Raw genomic sequence first — 19,129 nt, 5'->3', positions numbered from 1 at the left:
ACATTTTAAAGTGGCCTTTTAATGTCCCCAACACAAGATATATGTGTTTATGTTGTTTTATCAACTTGAAATACCACACCTGTCAGGTGGATGGATTATCTTGGCAAAGGAGAAACACTCACTAACAGGGATGTAAGCAAATTTATCCACCAAATTTGAGAGAAATAAGCTTTTTGTGCATATGAAAACTTTCTGGGATCTTTTGTTTCAGCTCATGAACCATGGGACCAACACTTTACACATTGTGTTTATATTTTTGTTCAGTATATATGTCCAGGCCTCAATTGTGCCTTGACTAGCACAATTCATTCTCGCTGTCAATAATTCTGTTATAATAGGAACTGTATTCACTGGTTAAATTAGTATTCAAACAGTCAAATGGTTGTTGCCATGTTAGAGAGAGAAAAAAGTTTTTGCAGCAGTGCTGCCTGCCAGCAGTAATCTTCTCTGATTGAGAGATTCAAGGGGCTATCATTGTTAACATGGATGGAAAGCATTGAATATTTAAATTCATGCACTTAAAAATTAATTTAGTAACTTTCCCCCAGAAGTATTTACCTTAACTCCCACATCATATGAAGAAATGCATCTACCTGATTTAGGGGACACACAAACAGTTGGTGTTAAATACAGTGTGTGAACAAACTTAAAATGTATAAGTTGATGGTTCAGATTACAGGACGCCAAGGTAATATTTTTCCATATTCTGTTCCAGTTAAAGCATAGTTCAGATTCAATTCGACCTGTGGACTATACTTTAATGGCTAGCTCAGAATGAGCTTTCCAAAAGTTGTTTATATATTATAGAGATCAGTCCTTTCGGGAGCCCACATCATTTATTGATAAATCCCATCATTGGATGTTTCGGCAGCCAAGGGACTCCATTGGCCAGCATAGCTGACCTAAGTTGTAAATATAGAAAAAAGGAGTTGATATTGAGAAAAATATCTGCACTGGGCATTTAAACTATTATGACGGCTAGGGATATGTTAGTGCTTTAAATTATTTACAAATGGTCATAAGGGATATAGTCAACTAACAAATCAATTACAGTATAAATTGTCATTGTGACATGATTGTCCAAGTCCTTCATTGGAATGGAAATAAGATTCTCTCTAGCTCTCTGGTGAGTAAATCTTGATGAGATGCTGAAGTTCAGTGGGGTACCCAGTCATTGGACACCTCTGGTTGGCTTTGATGTAGACATAAATACAGCGGTAACAGAAGACAAAACCAGAGGTGGAGAGGACGGTATCATTGGTGCGGACCTTGCAGCAGAGTGGACATGCTTTGCTGTGTCTGGTCAGTTGTTGTTGGTTCTGGAGGTGGATGGGAGGGGGTGGTGTGGGGAGGGAGGTCAGGGTCTTAATGGTGCTCTGGTTCTCTGAGGAGTACCACCACTCGAGGAACTGCAGGAAAAACACTCCCATGGAAAGACTAGTGGAGAGGGACAGAGCCACACCCCCCACCACTGTCGACGTCAGCCTCCGCAGCCTCTCACCAACACTGGGAAGAAATAACAACTTAGAGGGAAGTATGCTTATAGGCTAAATGCTTTTAAAAGTGATTAAACTCTGAACTCAGGGTCCCTTGAGACAGGATATCCCAATTTCATTCTTACCTTGAGCCGATGGCCGTGGAAGGAGAGGCTGGTTTGAGGTCCATATTTGTGATGTCATGTCCTGTGAGGTGAGCCAGCCTGACACCTGCCAGCCACAGAAATGGTGAGTGGGTCTTGGCTCGGCCAAACACATACAACAGCTGCTGGCAGAACACCCAGCTGTCCCAGCCCATGCTGACATAGGGGTAGGCTGCCAGGAAGGCCCTGTACATCCTCTGCAAGGGCGTCTGTGGCAGGCGGATGGAAAAATCGTCCTCATCCCTCTGCTTGGCCAATACCTGTTCCAGCTTGGCCCTCAAGTAAGGAACGAGGGCAAGCAGGATCAGCGAGCACCAGTGGTGTTTCCCACGCAGACCCAGGTGAGTTGGCCGCTCACGACCAGAAGCAGCCACGCGCTTTAGGCTGTAAAAGTTCTCAGAGAATGAGGCGCTAGTCCGTGACAGAAAATGGTGCTGAAGCAATACATCGAGAACACCGTGAATCTCGTCAAATCTTCGCCAAAGGAATCCGTAGCGAGAGGGGTTAGACTCAGCCAGAACCTGAGGTAATCGTTGAGAGAAGGAAGTTGCATTATATCAAACTTGAATCACACAGCAATGTCAGTGCAGCAAAGTCAGTATATGGACACCACATACTAAAAAGGCCATACAAGGTCTAATACAAACTATTTAACACATCAAGTGATCCAACATAATAATGCTATTTATGTAGTCTAGACGGATACCTTGATGGGCCAGCGTTCTCCTGCACAAATATATGAGCATGTGTGCAGGAGTTTGTTCCAGCCGTTTCAAATAATCAACCGTTGTTGGATAAACATGGTTTATATAGTTTCTTCCTGGAGTGTATTTATTACGTATTACTTCGGAAACAGTTAACCGTTTAAGAACGAAACGGGGAAGGAGCTACCTGAATTTGTCCAATAGAAACACGTTATGTTGCGAAATGTTTACCGATTGGAGTAAACTGATTCTCAGACTCGGCGTAATAAATACACATCAGGTGTCTGCAGATGTAGCAAAAATGACATTGGTGAGAAAATGTCGTCGAACCTTCACTGCGTGTCGCAAGGCGGGTCTGACTGCACCCATCAGGGAGTCCTGTGCCAAGACCTCGAATATCGACGGTCTGTCATCTGCAGCTGCAGTTGTCAAATGTGCACCATGTTCTGCCATGGCTGGTGACTTCAAACAAGTTTGGCAAAAGGCTCAATTACCTAAATAGCTAGCCAAGTTGGCTACAGAGACTGCGAGTGAAGTTAGTTAGCTTGCTTAGTAGTACCACTTACCACTTTATACTCCACAAGTTCAACAAATATAAATAGCTACCTACATCAATTTCCACTGATGAAAATGGTACAGACTAATCATAAAGACGCATACCTAGCTACCCTCATTTATTTAAATCAAACGTTACAAGCTGGTATTCTGGTTTTCGTGTTTCTTTGAACTACTCCTTTCCCCTCTGTAAAGATAGTCCGGCTATTTCCGGTGGAAATGAACTCCGGTGTTACGCCTTTCTGGCTCCGACGCCCTTCACTCATTTTGTTTTTCGGGAGTGCTGTCTTTCCACGGCTAGCTATCCCTTTGCGGTAATCAAGGAGGAAAAACATCTTTCAAATTGTGGAATAACGTCACTCACCCTAGCGACGTATTTTCTTATTGAAATGACCTAAAAACAAGTCTGTACCTTTCCATTTGTAATTTAGATTTTTTTACGTTAATTCAATTCATTTCAATGGGCTTTACGTTAATGCTAACTAGCTATCTGAAAGTACCGAGGCCTCACATCCCTAGCCAGCTAATGATATAGCTTAGTATGACAGATATTTTCCCTCCTCCACTGGTGTTAAGATAATGGGGTCAACTTGGCTCTGTTGTTAGTTTAAGCTTGTTGCATTTATAATAGCTAGTCTATTGACCAACCTGTTTTTTCTCTGTATTATAAAAGGCAGTAAACTGCCTTCCTAACTAGATAGGTAGCTAACGTTAGCCGGTGAAAGTGATGCTGATTGCTGCTGTCGTGACATCCAGCTGTTGTCTGTCATTGAATGCTGTAATATTTGTGCTTTGGTTGTAATGTCTCATTCAACTGTATAAAACATATTTAGAAGCCAAGATTATATATAACTATAATTATTAGCAATGTGTCGTGGTAGCCTCTAGGCCAGGGGTGTCACGTCAAACACGCGTAGGGGTCCAATCCAGTCCGCAGGTGGTTTGAGTAAAAAGAAAAACGTTTCAGTATTTTTTTTTTTACCACTACATCACTTAGGCCTGTTATGTGTCCTGTCCTGTGTCCTCTAATGCTGGATAATTCCCTGTAACAGATTTGAAGAACATCTACAATGACTGACTCAAAATATTTTACAACAAATAAAAAAGGTGAGTCTTAAAACGATTCTTGGTATTGTCTTCTTCAATGACACATCACCCCCTTGATCAAGAGTGCACAACTATCATTAGGTTGGTGTGGATAATATTAAACAGTGCAACATAACTCTTGAGGGAAATAGATTGTCTCCTACTCATCTCCTCACAGACACAGAATGTATGAAATTACCACTAAAGGCTGAACTGTTCATGATAAAATTGACAACTGAACTGACAGCTCTACCAGTGTTGCTGCATGAGAGCATCATTCTGTTTTCACACTGGACTGTCACTAACGTTGCATGTATCCTGTTACAGGGGAGATCTTTGAGCTGAAGGCAGAGCTGAACAATGAGAAGAAAGAGAAGAGGAAGGAGGCAGTGAAGAAGGTCATTGCGGCTATGACTGTGGGCAAGGATGTCAGGTACAGTACACCTGATTACATCCTTTGACAGTTCTGTGTGTTGACCTATACATCCCACTGACATTGCCTAATGACTTCTGCTCTCCAAACATTGTTCAGCAAATACTTTTACTTTAACGTAAAAGAGACTGCCTACTTGTCTATAGTTAGCAAGTTATCTCTGATAATCTCTATTATTAAAGAGAGATCAAAATATTTGAATGAAAAATGTTCTGACTTGATATGTAGAGTTATAATTGCCTCCCTGTCAAAATATTGTGAGTTATAGTGATGAGCAAACATTGGTGATGTCCTATACCTCTGTCCTTTAGCTCCCTCTTCCCAGATGTGGTGAACTGCATGCAGACTGACAACCTGGAGCTGAAAAAGCTGGTCTACCTGTACCTGATGAACTACGCCAAGAGCCAGCCCGACATGGCCATCATGGCTGTCAACAGCTTTGTCAAGGCAAGGCCTTTTATTTTTTTATACATGGTTTTCCATTTACATTGGCTTTTAACATATTACACAGCCCAGCCATTACAATACTGCACTTCCCTACCCATAGATATCTTACCTCTCTCTCCCTCAGGACTGTGAGGACCCTAACCCCCTGATCCGTGCCCTGGCCGTGCGCACCATGGGCTGCATCCGCGTGGACAAGATTACAGAGTACCTGTGTGAGCCGCTGAGGAAGTGTCTGAAGGACGAGGACCCATACGTGAGAAAGACAGCAGCAGTGTGCGTGGCAAAGCTCCACGACATCAACGCCCAGATGGTGGAGGACCAGGGTTTCCTGGACTCCCTCAGGGATCTCATTGCCGACTCCAACCCTATGGTAGGTTTGGCTGGCACTAGGACCCTAGGCACAGCCCAGACTATGTACATGTCAGGTGACATTTTCAGACTTTTTTTGACTTATACACTTCCTTCTGGGGCCTGGGGTAATTTAAAAACAGCCTGTAAGGGTGTTTTTCCAAGACCTGTTTCAACAGAGTTAGTCATGATTCATACTTTTTCCCCTATGAAAGGCTTTGCACTACCATGCTAGACAAGACAAGACAGAGTACATAATGTTTTCCTAATCACTGGCCACTGTGTCTGAACCTCCAGGTGGTGGCCAACGCGGTGGCAGCTCTGTCTGAGATTAGTGAGTCCCACCCCAACAGCAACCTGCTGGACCTCAACCCACAGAACATCAACAAGCTGCTGACAGCCCTCAACGAGTGCACAGAGTGGGGCCAGATCTTCATCCTGGACTGCCTGTCCAACTACAACCCCAAAGATGAGCGCGAGGCCCAGAGGTACGTTCTGTTATCATTCTGAAGACTTTTAGGATTTTCAGTTTTTTTCATAGAAACTCAACTTAAAGCTGACTTAGTTGTCAGAGTAACATATTTGCAATACATAATACATTTTTTTTTATTTTTATGTGAGAACTTTTGAATGTTAGTTGCTGGGTGTTGTGATAAATCTCCACAATAATTCCTGTGGACTAAAACTTTACCAGCTGCTGCGTTTGTGCATAAATTCACCTATTTTGGTGTTGTCAACTTTGAATGACTTTGTAATAAACATGTCTGTCCTCCTCTTTCTCTCCCAGCATCTGCGAGCGGGTCACGCCCCGTCTCTCCCACGCCAACTCGGCGGTGGTGCTGTCGGCTGTCAAGGTGCTGATGAAGTTCCTGGAACTGCTGCCCAAGGAGTTGGACTACTACAACACCCTGCTGAAGAAGTTGTCCCCCCCACTGGTCACCCTTCTCTCTGGGGAGCCAGAGGTCCAGTATGTGGCCCTCAGGAATATCAACCTCATCGTCCAGAAAAGGTCAGGGGGCAACTTGCTGATAAATACTTTATTGTAGGGCTGGGCGATTTTATGATTGCATTGTCTATCGACAGTGTTTGACAGCCATTGTCTATGGTGACGACATCGTGATGTCCAAACGATGTTGTAGCATATTTGAACTTGACTGCACCGCCGGAGTCTGGCAGCACACAACAGTGCAGCGAGCACATGGCAGGGCGACATGCCCAATGGCCCATTCCCTATTTGCCATATTTAGTATTTATTAGGATCCCCAATTAGCTGCTGCCGAGGCAACGGTTACTCTTCCTGGGGTCCAAACAGGAAACAACACAACAAATCGAATACATAATATACATACATAGCACTACATTTACATGACAATTTAGCCATTCAGCAGATGCTCCCATCCAGAGCAACCCACAGCTAATGCATTCATCTTAAGATAGCCAGACGAGACAACCATGTCACAGTCATATCCCAACCACTTGTCACATACATAATGCAATGCAAATACAATACAAAATGCATAGAAATGTCTGTGTCTCTCTTCACAATCCCTGTCGTGCCGTGTTCTTTTATCTATTTTTTGAAATCTGTTTTTATTGCTAGCTTGAGTTACCTGGGGTGGCAGAGAGTTCCATGTAGTCATGGCTCTATTTAATACTGTGTGTTTCCCAGCCTCTGTTCTGGACCTGGGGAATGTGAAGAGACCTCTGGTTGCATGTCTTGTGTTATAACGATGAGTGTCTGAACTATGTGCCAACTGCTTGAACAGACAGCTTGGTACCTTCAACACCTCGCACAAAGACCAATAGTGATGCAGACAATCTCTCCTCAACTTTGAGCCAGGAGAGAATGACATGCATGTCATTGACATTAGCCCTCCGTGTACATCTAAGTGCAATACGTGCTGCTCTGTTTTGGACCAACTGCAATTTGTCTATGTCCTTCTTTGCCGCACCTGACCACACAACTGGACACAACTGGACAGTAGTCAAGGTGAGACAAAACTAAGGCCTGAAGTACCTGTCGGATTGACTGAGATATCAAGAAAGTAGAGCAACGCCTTATCATGGACAGACCTCTTCCCATTTTAGTAACCATTGAGTCTATATGTTTTGACCATGATAGCTCGTTATCTAGGGTGACACCCAGAAGTTAAGTCTCTTCAACTTGCTCAATAGGCACATTATTCAATAATGGATCCAGATGAGGTTTAGGGTTGAGCAAGTGATTTTTCCCAAAATATTATGCCTTGAGTTTTCTTTTATATTTAGCACCAGCTTATTGCTAGTTACCCGTTGTAAAACTGACTGGAGCGCTATGTTAAGGGTGTCAGTTATTTATTTTACTGTTTCAGCCGACCTGTACTCTGCTGAGTCGTCAGCATACATAGACACACATGCTTTATTCAAGGTCAGTGGAAGGTCATTAGACTTGAAATATGCAGACAGACAGATTAAAAGTAATACTTCTGATAGCCAACTTTCTAGCTCTGCCTACAACATCTGGACTTTCTAGCTCTGCCTACAACATCTGGACTTTCTAGCTCTGCCTACAACATCTGGACTTTCTAGCTCTGCCTACAACATCTGGACTTTCAAGCTCTGCCTACAACATCTGGACTTTCAAGCTCTGCCTACAACATCTGGACTTTCTAGCTCTGCCTACAACATCTGGACTTTCTAGCTCTGCCTACAACATCTGGACTTTCAAGCTCTGCCTACAACATCTGGACTTTCAAGCTCTGCCTACAACATCTGGACTTTCTAGCTCTGCCTACAACATCTGGACTTTCTAGCTCTGCCTACAACATCTGGACTTTCTAGCTCTGCGTACAACATCTGGATTTTCTAGCTCTGCCTACAACATCTGGACTTTCTAGCATTCCCAGAAAGCATGGATTATTGAGTCATTATTAGTTTTACACTTAAGACATGACTCTGCCGTTGTGCTGTAGAATTAGTAAATGTTGTCTCTTGTATAATAAATTCTACACGTTAGCGTCAATTTTCGTTAACTGTAATTTTGTTAGTTATGCCCCAACTTTCCCTCCATCTTGTGCCAACATCAGTTCTTTTTAATAGTTAAAAAAGAAATTCTGAGAGATTGTCAGTTGGATATGCTCTCTGCAATGTTTTGTTTATCTTCCTTATCATATGAACATCAATTTCTGACTCATAAGATTCCCTAAATTTGCTCATCTTGTCAACAAACAAGTTTAAAAAGTGGTTGGCAATATCAAAGGGTTTTGTTATGATGAAGGATCGAGCTGAGTTAGCGTTTGTGCCTAAAATGTAATTTAAGTTACTCCAGAGCTTTTTACTATCATTCTTTATATAATTTATCTTTGTTCCATCGCCTACATTTTCAGTACATATGTTGTAGTTAGACTGTTAACATAATGCAAGAGAACAATGTAGATTGTAGAAAGAGCAGCGAGCACCAAGGCAGCGCAAAATGTCAGATAGGGCCTAACATGTTTTTCCCCCACTCTAATGTCGGGGGATCATGGGCATTTTGCAACGGACACTCCGTTGTCTGGCTTATTGTTTTAATATCGTAATTTCACTTTTTCTCCCCAATTCCCATTCAAATAGAATGTGACTTGTTGGCCTTATTTATTGCATACTATTTCATTATCAACCATCAAATGAATCTTTAGGCGTAACGGAGTTCCATCTCAGAAAGTTGTTTGTGAATAGCCTAAATAAAAACATAGTATAGTAATAACGAGAGAGAGAACAAACAATTGCAAGATAAACTAATCGAAAGGAAGTTGACCAAAGTGTAGACAAAATAAATTGTGCTGTCGGAAACTTCCTCCTTGCAAACCAAATAGCCAATAATAGGCTAGAGCCTACACATAGGCTACTTCAATAAAAGTTACAGTAGGCTAAATGTTGCTTTTACAAGTTAAACTAATATTGTCAGCCTTTATTAATGTCCTTGAATTGTGCTACGGGCAATCGGGCATAAGCTCCCACAGCAGCACTTTCAATAAGAGGGAACATAAAATAAATGATGAGTCGGTGTGGGCCTCACTTTAGTTTGAATAGCTTACAAATTGTGAATTTATATAAAAGTCTAAAATAATCAGCTAAATCAAATTATTATTTAGCCTATAACATTCTTTTTAATACCTGAATGAACATTGACTTAGGTTAAAAACGAGTAGGCCTATTATCCTTAGGCTATGCCTTTTGCCTATCGAACTATAAACATTCTAAATATTCAAAACAAATGATTATTTATAATATTCTTTATTACACTTTAAAACAAATGAACATTGGCATAGGCAAAAATCTAATAGGCCTATTAGGATATGCCTTTTGTCTAACTGTACAAATCCTAAATATAGGCATACAACTTACAAAATAAGTATGAAAATAACCTAAATGAGTGCAAAAAACCTAACAGTGCAAATAAGTCTTTCAAGTTTTGACAGAATATTTTTGCCTATCCTTTTGAATAAGATTAATCTGGATTTGAATATAGGCTACATTTTAAAATTAAGTAAAGTGCAATGAAGAACCATTAGGTCTAGTTGTTTTTTTTTACCATGTCTTAGTCCTATTTAAAGGTTTCTGGCAAGGAACATCAGGATGTTCACCTTTTCTGCCCCATAGCAAACTCAGGAGGATGATGGACTTGTAAGTGTTGACAGAGATTTGCCAGTTATCCATCCTTTGCCCTGATAATCTTTTTGCGTATTCTGCAAGTGACTTCGGTCAGGTCTGCTCGCTCACCTTTATCATTCGTCCTGAAACCGAAGAACTGCCAAACAGGCATATACATGATTTCTTTCCCATCTAGTCAGCCATCGTTTTTTTCTCATTCAACATAAGGCAGGCTATACTATAGATACTAAGTGAAATCCCGTCATTTCTTTTTTGTCGAAAATTAGCCTAATGGAAGAAGGTTGGAAATGTACTTACCCAGATGATCAAAATTAAATAACAATAGTCTACACTTGATATAGCTATAATATCCATTTTTAATATTTAAGCTAATATAACTGATATCTGAGTATTTTTATGGACAAGAGAGAAACATAGCCCTACCAATTTGAAAATCATTCTGTAGCCTAGACTAGCCCCCAAGGGATCAGGGCTGGAACAGAGTCAACCAGATTTTGTTTGCTGATGTCAACATTGTGAACAGAGTGCCCCATGGTGGCGGTGGGGTTATGGTATGGGCAGGCATAAGCTACGGACAAGGAACACAATTGCCTTTTATCGATGGCAATTTGAATGCACAAAGATACCGTGATGAGATCTTGAGGCCCATTGTTGTGCCATTCATCCACCACCATCACCTCATGTTTCAGCATGATAATACACAGCCCCATGTCGCAAGGTTCTGTACACAATTCCTGGAAGTTGAAAATGTCCCAGTTCTTCCATGGCCTGAATACTCACCAGACATGTCACCCATTGAGCATGTTTGGGATGCTCTGGATTGGTTCCCGCCAATATCCAGAAACTTCACACAGCCATTGAAGAGGAGTGGGACAACATTACACAGGCCACAATCAACAGCCTGATCAACTCTTATGTATTCTGAGATGTCACGCTGCATAACAGGTTTTCTGATCCACACCCCTAACTTTTTTTAAGGTATCTGTGAACAACAGATGCATATCTGTATTCCCAGTCATGTGCAATCCATAGATTAGGGCCTAATGCATTTAGTTCAATTGACTGATTTCCTTAGATGAACTGTAACTCAGTAAAATCTTAGAAATTGTTGCATATTGCGTTTTCTATTTTTGTTAAGTGTATTTTTTTTTAAATTGTTGGACATAAAGGACCAGCAAATCAGATCTGTGATTTTAGTTTTGGAAATTTGTTCCAAAGTATTCCCACCAATAACAAAGATATATACTATATGTGATCATATACAAATGCAAGCAAGGTTTGAAATTATTATGTTTTAGTTAAATATTATATCTGTTTGGGCTTCTTGCAGTCAATTTGCAGTGTAATTATGTTCTGGCCCCCTGACCATCCACTCAAGAAAATATCATCCCGCGGCTGAATCTAGTTAATTATCCCTTGTTTTTAGCCCTTTCTAAATGAATCCCTCAGTGATATGGAATGTTTGATGTTAGATAAGACTGTTTTGTTAAGATGTTTTGGCACCATGTTTTAGTTTGGTGCCATCCTCACTTCCTAGCCACTAGATGACAGAATGTCTCTTCCTATGTACCCTTCCCCCCCCTCGCTCTGTGGGTTCAGATCAGGACCAGATGGATAGATAGATGTTCTGTTCCTATAATACATGTCATCTCTACTCTTTAGGCCTGAGATCCTTAAGCAGGAGATCAAGGTGTTCTTTGTCAAGTACAATGACCCCATCTACGTCAAACTGGAGAAACTGGACATCATGATTCGCCTGGCCTCCCAGGCCAACATAGCTCAGGTACCATTCATGGAACCCTATACCTCAGTCAATAGAAGTCTACACGGAGTGTACAAAACATTAGGAACACCTTCCTAACATTGAGTTGCACCCCCCTTTGCCCTCAGAACAGCCTCAATTTGTCAGGGCATGGACTCTACAAGGTGTCAAGCTTTCCACAGGGATGCTGGCCCATGTTGACTCCAGTGCTTCCCACAGTTGTGTCAAATTGTCTGGATGTCCTTTGGGTGGTGGACCATTCTTGATACTCTGGGGAAACTGTTGAGCGTGAAAAACCCAACAGCGTTGCAGTTCTTGACACACTCAAACCAGTGCGCCTGGCACCTACCAGGGTTCGTATTTTCATGAAATCATGAAAAAGTGATGGGATTTTTAAATGGTGTTTTCCAGGCCTGGAAAAGTTTTGTAAAGTCATAAAATCTGAAATGTTTTGGAAGTCATGGAAATTCTGAATATTTTCTCTTAATGTAATTTATTTAGGCACAGTTAAATATTTTATCAATCAAATAGAATCAGCATATCAGCCAGGATCGGAATGTCACTAGTGCACCTGCATAGTGCAAGACGAGTGGGCCGTTGCTCAAGGACAGAGAGACAGTCAGACATTGCGTCAGCAGGTAGGCCTATAAAATATGATAGAGAACAGATTAACTTGGTAGCCAATTCTAAATATATATTGTACCCTCTAGTTAACTATTAAGCTATTTTTTAGCATGTATTAATGTTTTCGTCATGTCCCAAAACACTTTCCACCGACACTCGCAAATAAGGTCATACAAAGTTTATTTACTTTTTTGAACGATTCATATGATTCATTTAAAGCATTATTTTTGACGAATCAAACAATTCACTTCGCCATTGTATTAGTTGGGATTTGGTTCAGTCAAAATAATAATTTGTGAATCGTGAACATTATTTTTAGGAATAAAGATTAGATGCAACCTTTCATTTGGATTATGTGGCTTCAAAACTTGTTTTAAAGATTCTTCATGTTGATTTGAGAATCCAATGTATGGGACATTGTAACACAATAGATAATAGTCAGCCTGCAAATGTAGCTAAGATAATTATGACTAAACTAGAAAATAAAAAGATTTGTAGCCTACAATATTCAGTTGATCTTTGATATATTGAATGAGCAAATGATTTCAAAAGGCATAAAACTTATTTGTAATGTTGCTATGTTTCACATCAAGGGTGGTCAACCATCCTCCAGGAGAACTAATTGTTGTGCAGGTTTTTATTCCTGCAGGTTTTTATTCCTGAACACCCAGTAGCTCTCCACACTGAGGGCTGACCACAGGTGTTTTATACAGTTGCCTAGCAGGGTTTCTACTTTGTGGGGGATTAAGTGCCTTACTCAATGACAGGAGATGGTACATGGATCAGAGAGCAGCCTCCCAGTGTCAATACCACACTTTTCTATACGTAAATAGAGATGCCACCAATTGTTGGTCATGGAAATTTGGTGAAAAGTCATGCAATTCCATCTGTCAAAATGTGCATGCTACTACCGTTCAAAGGCACTTAAATATTTTCTTGGCCATTCACCCTCTGAATGGCACACATACACAATCCATGTCTCAATTGTCTCAAAGCTTAAAAATCCTTATTTCCTCCCTTCATCTACACTGATTGTAGTGAACATAACAAGTGACGTCAGTCTATGTCATGGAAAGAGCAGGTGTTCCTAATGTTTTGTTCACACATTGTATATTAGGGTGTTAATTTCTCATGATTTACTGTACATCATTATATACCTAGTCACTCTACACAGAAAACTATCGTTGTACCATTTTGGTGAAGCTAGCTCAGTACTGTGTATGTTTGACTTATAATAATGGTATTGCCCCCCAGAAATATAACATTTTGTTAACATAACAACATGGCCCTCAGAAAGCATAGTATACTCTAACCCCGACTTGCATCCATCTGTTCAGCCGCACCTCTATATTGAAGACTAATTTCAACAGAAACGTTCATATCCCAATGCTTCACTCCTAATCAGTCTTATCTGGTGCTCTTAGCGGCTCCTGTCAGACGATGCCTTAATGAACACACGTTTTAGATAGCGGATGTGCTCGCTTCCTTCGCTGTGAAGAGCCGAGATAGCTGTCAGCGTGATTGACAGCTAAGGCAGGCTCGGACAACCTTGCTGTAAATTAGCCATTACAATCCAACAGAGACACACTCCCTGGATAAACACCATCTCTGAGGGAGGCTTTGGTAGCTTCTCTGACTGGCCTTGGGTAGCTTACACTTGTGTGTGTACACAATTTACTAACCTCAACCTTATCTCCTCAACCCATTCTCTTATGGTGTCAAGATGTTTGCATGTCCTCCCACCGTGGGTGTGTGATGTTTTTCACTCATATGCCCTGCTCTCTCCCCAGGTTTTGGCTGAGCTGAAGGAGTATGCCACCGAGGTAGACGTTGACTTTGTGCGTAAGGCAGTGAGGGCCATCGGGCGCTGTGCCATCAAAGTGGAGGTTGGAATCTGAGACACCATCATAGATGGACACACAGAGGATCTCTGATCAATGTCTATCTGAACTTCAGATTTTATAGCTGTTCCATAAAAGTGCCATCCAATCCTATAAAGTTGTTTGAAGGAGTTTAAACGAGGTACTTTGGCCACTGTGAAAAAATCAGTTTTGGGTCAGTGTTGACTCTGTTCCTGCTGTCTCCTTCTTAGCAATCTGCTGAGCGCTGTGTGAGCACCCTGCTGGACCTCATCCAGACCAAGGTCAACTATGTGGTGCAGGAGGCCATCGTGGTCATCAGGGACATCTTCCGCAAATATCCCAACAAGTACGTGTCCTTTTCCCTCCATCCCCGATAATAATCAATGAAGTTGGGGATTTCTTTCCTCATTCTTGTCTTTTGCTTTTCAGTAGGGGCTATACTGCCCCTGTCTGTGTCTATACAAGACCTTTGTATATCCCCAGGCCCAGACAGACGCTAGTGTATACCCTGACCCTTTATACTTTCTCTCTCTGCTCAGGTATGAAAGCATCATCGCCACACTGTGTGAGAACCTGGATTCTCTGGACGAGCCGGATGCGCGTGCCGCCATGATCTGGATCGTGGGCGAGTACGCTGAGAGGATCGACAATGCCGACGAGCTGCTGGAGAGCTTCCTGGAGGGCTTCCATGACGAGAGCACGCAGGTCAGTTGTCCCAGAGCAGACCACTCAGGTCAGTTGTTCCAGAGCAGACCACTCAGGTCAGTTGTCCCAGGGTACTCAGGTCAGTTGTCCCAGAGCAGAGCGCTCAGGTCAGTTGTCCCAGGGCACTCAGGACAGTTGTCCCAGAGCAGACCACTCAGGTCAGTTGTCCCAGGGTACTCAGGTCAGTTGTCCCAGAGCAGACCACTCAGGTCAGTTGTCCCAGGGTACTCAGGTCAGTTGTCCCAGAGCAGAGCGCTCAGGTCAGTTGTCCCAGAGCACTCAGGTCAGTTGTCCCAGAGCAGACCACTCAGGTCAGTTGTTCCAGAGCACTCAGGTCAGTTGTCCCAGAGCAGACCACTCAGGTCAGTTGTTCCAGGGTACTCAGGTCAGTTGTCCCAGAGCAGACCGCTCAGGTCAGTTGTTCCAGGGCACTCAGGTCAGTTGTCCCAGAGCAGACCACTCAGGTCAGTTGTTCCAGAGCACTCAGGTCAGTTGTCCCAGAGCAGACCACTCAGGTCAGTTGTCCCAGAGCAGAGCGCTCAGGTCAGTTGTCCCAGAGCGGAGCGCCCAGGTCAGTTGTCCCAGAGCGGAGCGCCCAGGTCAGTTGTCCCAGAGCGGAGCGCCCAGGTCAGTTGTCCCAGAGCGGAGCGCCCAGGTCAGTTGAGGTCAGCAACCCTAGTCCTCTGCCCAGTTTCTAATCTACCTCTACCCCCAGGACAGTTAATATAAATCTGTTGGTTTCATTTGACAATCTTAATGCCAGATTGCCTGGATGATGCGTTTGGGACTTTTACACCCTGACAGAAATTAAACTAGGGCAAAGACTGGATTGGATATGGTTATAGATCCACCTTGCCCTTGTCTGTAATTCCTGCTATATTACTTTCATTAAAGTCAGCCTTTCATATCTACACATGTGCCTTAGGGATAGGGGCTAGGAGTTGATTTGGTCCAGCCCTAACAGTAATAACCTTTATTAACTGGGTTTGGCAGCCTCTTTCACTATTGGAGCAGGTATGAGGTTGGGTCAGACCATTCATAGCCTTGGGGGTGTGTTGTTTCAGGTCCAGCTCACTCTTCTCACAGCCATCGTCAAGCTTTTCCTCAAGAAGCCCTCTGAGACTCAGGAGCTGGTGCAGCAGGTCCTCAGTCTGGCCACACAGGTGAGACACACACATACACACACCAACACTTCTCACTCTTTTTTTTCAAACTGTCCCAAACTTAAACTCACCAATATCTATTCTCAACTATGATTCCTCTCCCTTGTGTCCTCCTAGGACTCCGACAACCCTGATCTGCGTGACAGGGGTTACATCTACTGGCGCCTGCTGTCCACCGATCCGGTAACGGCCAAGGAGGTGGTCTTGTCTGAAAAGCCTCTGATCTCGGAAGAGACAGACCTGATTGAGCCCACCCTGCTGGACGAGCTCATTTGCCACATTGGCTCCCTGGCCTCCGTCTACCACAAGCCCCCCAACGCCTTCGTGGAGGGCAGCCACGGCATCCATCGCAAGCACCTGCCCATCCAGCACGGCAGGTGAGACACAGTTACCAGGAAGTTACTCAGTTAACAAAGTCCCAGAAGACACACTCACCTAACCCCCAAACAACACGTCCCTCTCCGTCTAGCACAACACATAGGCAATCATTGCTTACACACAAATACCAAGATCTGCTCCCCCATATAAATTAAATAGAATATTCATTAAATACTGTATATCTGAGCCCTCCTCTCTTCCCACCTCTCAGCATTGACACAGGCGAGAGCCCTGTGAGCGCAGGGCCAGCGGTCCCTATTGAACAGGCCCAGTCAGTCATCCCCTCCCAGGGAGACCTGCTGGGAGACCTGCTCAACCTGGGTCCCCCCGTCAATGTGCCCCAGGTCTCCTCCATGCAGATGGGCGCTGTCGACTTGCTGGGCGGAGGCCTCGACAGCCTGGTGAGTGAGAGATACACACACAACATACTAACCTAAACGGTTTATTTATCTCTGCTGGGATGGTTGGATTGTGCATGTAGTCCATGAGGGATCAATAGGACAGCACTCTTCCTGATTGATGTTTTATTGTGCCATGAACAATGTGGAGAGTATGTCTCCTTTTAGCGTGGCTGTCAGTGTGCGTTCCCCGGTCTGAGTTGAGCTGAGGTGATGTAGGGGCTTCTGGCTGACACAGCGAGGGTGGTGTATGCTGAGCTGTGGCCACAGAGATCCACTATATCAGTGAGAAGCCTGTCTCCCTGTCCCTGATTGATCTGCCAGACACTGGTACAGAGAGGCAGGCAGGGCAGGGACGTCACGATGCAGCTTCACACTGATATCTCAATACAGCAGAGACACGAAGTGGAGGCTTGGCACGCACACAGCAAACCAAAGTTTGGTCCTAATGGTACATGGTGGTAGAATCTTGTCAGGTTGTATGTTGCTAATATTATTGCACTGTCAAGATTGTTTTGGGCTTTATACAGATTACTTGTTTTGGTTGACAAGTTGCTGCCTATTATTTAACGTTTCAGTTTTACTAAACGTCCTAGTTAGCCAGCTATAAAACGATCATTTCCATCCATGGTGTAACAATGTGATAATGATTTGAGTGTGGTTTGGCATGCGGGTCTTGTTTTGGGACTGCTCTGGAACGAGCAGCGGCTTTTTGGGAAGCTCTATTAATGTCTCTTATGTTTCACGAAAACTTCCTCCTCTTGACAAAGTCATTATAGCTTTTTAATGATATTAGCTGGTGATTGTGTTCCCTAGCCTGAAGGGACAGCCGCAGCGGTTGTTCTACTCTACGGATAGGGAAAGAAATGGTGTCAGACCGTCTACAGTCGTGGCCAAAAGTTTTGAGAATGACACAAATATTAATTTTCACAAAGTTTGCTGCTTCAGTGTCTTTAGATATTTTTGTCAGATGTTACTATGGAATACTGAAGTATAATTACAAGCATTTCATAAGTGTCATAGGCTGTTATTGACAATTACATGAAGTTGATGCAAAGAGTCAATATTTGCAGTGTTGACGCTTCTTTTTCAAGACCTCTGCAATCCTCCCTGGCATGCTGTCAATTAACTTCTGGGCCACATCCTGACTGATGGCAGCCCATTCTTGCATAATCAATGCTTGGAGTTTGTCAGAATTTGTGGGTTTTTGTTTGTCCACCCGCCTCTTGAGGATTGACCACAAGTTCTCAATGGGATTAAGGTCTGGGGAGTTTCCTGGCCATGGACCCAAAATATCGATGTTTTGTTCCCCGAGCCACTTAGTTATCAACTTAAACGCAATAGGACCACCATACGCATTAGAACCATTTTATGCATTGTGAATTCACATGGAATTTTATGTATTTTTATAATTTTAATGGAAAACCGATCACCCACAGGAGAGGGTGGGTTCAGAAGGGGGTGGGTGAATTGGCACTGAGGTGGGAAGTCCCTGCCCGAGATGTTCATTTGTTAGCTGACATTTTCAAGAGACTACACCTTCGATTGAGATAAAACAATGTGTAAGCTCAACCATGAGGAATCATAATGCCCTAGATACACCGCCTCACTCCAAAACTTTTTCCAAAGATCGGCACGTTTGTCAATTGGCATTATCCAGTCCAGGACAACTGTAGTTGGGCGGGGAGTTCAGCGTAGCGTATTAAGGGCCGTGTCTGGCCTGCCGTGTAGAGCGGGGCCTCATCGTGATAAGTGATTATTCCGGCTGTCTCGCTGTGTTCCTTATCCAGCTTGGCTGGCGCTCTCAGATTATAAAGGGTTTCCAATTAAATCTTAATTGGACAGTCATTAAAACTGCAGTGACTCCAATCCAAGTTGGAGAGTCCAGTCTGGGACATATTACCGCTGTGCTGCTACACAATGTTTAAACCACTCTGCTGAGTAATTACAGTGGGGAGTGAAAGCTACTCTCTTGCCTCTTTGATCAGCCATTCTGCAGACCTGTAAGCCAATTTGGCCAATTAATGGAATCAATATGGGTTTTAATGAAAGGCAAAAAGCCCTGAACTGAAACAGCCCTCAGTAGTTAGTTTAGCACTGATAAAGTCCAAGTGCACCCTTCTCGCAGTCAGAGCTTGAGTTTAAATACTTCTATGAAGGATATTGTGGCTCCAGATTGAACACAAAGCAATAATAGTTTTATTTGCTATATATTTGTAAAATAGAAAATAAAAAAGCAGGCCTAAGCTTAATGTGGGGCGATTAGGGATGTAACAATTCACAGATATGATCGATCCCCGTTCAAATGTTTAAGATATGGCTGCATCGGTCCGCGGGACCCCAAACTGATCCAAATGTAGCATGCTTCCGTCACGAAATCAATTCAAACGTTA

At 43.0% G+C, this 19,129-nt stretch overlaps 2 protein-coding genes across 5 annotated transcripts in view; one reads left to right on the top strand and one right to left on the bottom strand.

Annotated features, from left to right (window-relative positions):
- Positions 1 to 234: 234 nt before the first annotated feature.
- pex12 (peroxisomal biogenesis factor 12) lies at positions 235 to 3,095 on the bottom strand. The gene is made up of 3 exons (NM_001173798.1): positions 2,674 to 3,095; positions 1,622 to 2,160; positions 235 to 1,506 (listed from the first exon to the last, which is right to left on the bottom strand). Exons 1-3 carry the CDS (start codon positions 2,794 to 2,796, stop codon positions 1,116 to 1,118), a joined length of 1,053 nt encoding a protein of 350 aa, NP_001167269.1. The 5' UTR covers positions 2,797 to 3,095; the 3' UTR covers positions 235 to 1,115.
- A 41-nt stretch (positions 3,096 to 3,136) lies between these two features.
- Positions 3,137 to 19,129, top strand: part of ap2b1 (adaptor related protein complex 2 subunit beta 1) — a 69,829-nt gene continuing 53,836 nt past the window's right edge. For 2 of the 4 annotated variants that reach the window (XM_014197174.2, XM_014197175.2), the window contains exons 1-14: positions 3,150 to 3,302; positions 3,951 to 4,005; positions 4,312 to 4,417; positions 4,729 to 4,864; positions 4,989 to 5,234; positions 5,510 to 5,700; positions 6,000 to 6,221; positions 11,507 to 11,627; positions 14,021 to 14,116; positions 14,323 to 14,438; positions 14,632 to 14,797; positions 15,862 to 15,960; positions 16,078 to 16,337; positions 16,550 to 16,739. In XM_014197174.2, the coding sequence (XP_014052649.1) occupies positions 3,969 to 4,005; positions 4,312 to 4,417; positions 4,729 to 4,864; positions 4,989 to 5,234; positions 5,510 to 5,700; positions 6,000 to 6,221; positions 11,507 to 11,627; positions 14,021 to 14,116; positions 14,323 to 14,438; positions 14,632 to 14,797; positions 15,862 to 15,960; positions 16,078 to 16,337; positions 16,550 to 16,739 (1,986 nt within the window). In that variant the 5' untranslated portion in view covers positions 3,150 to 3,302; positions 3,951 to 3,968. Of the gene's footprint in view, positions 3,303 to 3,950; positions 4,006 to 4,311; positions 4,418 to 4,728; positions 4,865 to 4,988; positions 5,235 to 5,509; positions 5,701 to 5,999; positions 6,222 to 11,506; positions 11,628 to 14,020; positions 14,117 to 14,322; positions 14,439 to 14,631; positions 14,798 to 15,861; positions 15,961 to 16,077; positions 16,338 to 16,549; positions 16,740 to 19,129 lie in introns of all 4 variants that reach the window. The other 2 variants (XM_014197172.2, XM_014197173.2) reach the window with 2 other exon arrangements.

This window comes from Salmo salar, chromosome ssa04, assembly GCF_905237065.1.
Source record: "Salmo salar chromosome ssa04, Ssal_v3.1, whole genome shotgun sequence".
NCBI classification, from domain to species: Eukaryota; Metazoa; Chordata; class Actinopteri; order Salmoniformes; family Salmonidae; genus Salmo; species Salmo salar.
Note: the sequence above shows the minus strand (reverse complement) of the source record. Positions and strands in the feature narration are given on the sequence as shown.

Excerpts from the sequence above, each read along its gene's own strand:
- pex12 (NM_001173798.1), bottom strand. The coding sequence starts at position 2,796 with ATGGCAGAACATGGTGCACATTTGACAACTGCAGCTGCAGATGACAGA. Across the intron at positions 2,161-2,673 it reads CCTTGCGACACGCAGTGAAG|GTTCTGGCTGAGTCTAACCC; the intron begins GTTCGACGACAT and ends CGATTACCTCAG. Across the intron at positions 1,507-1,621 it reads TCCACGGCCATCGGCTCAAG|TGTTGGTGAGAGGCTGCGGA; the intron begins GTAAGAATGAAA and ends ATTTCTTCCCAG.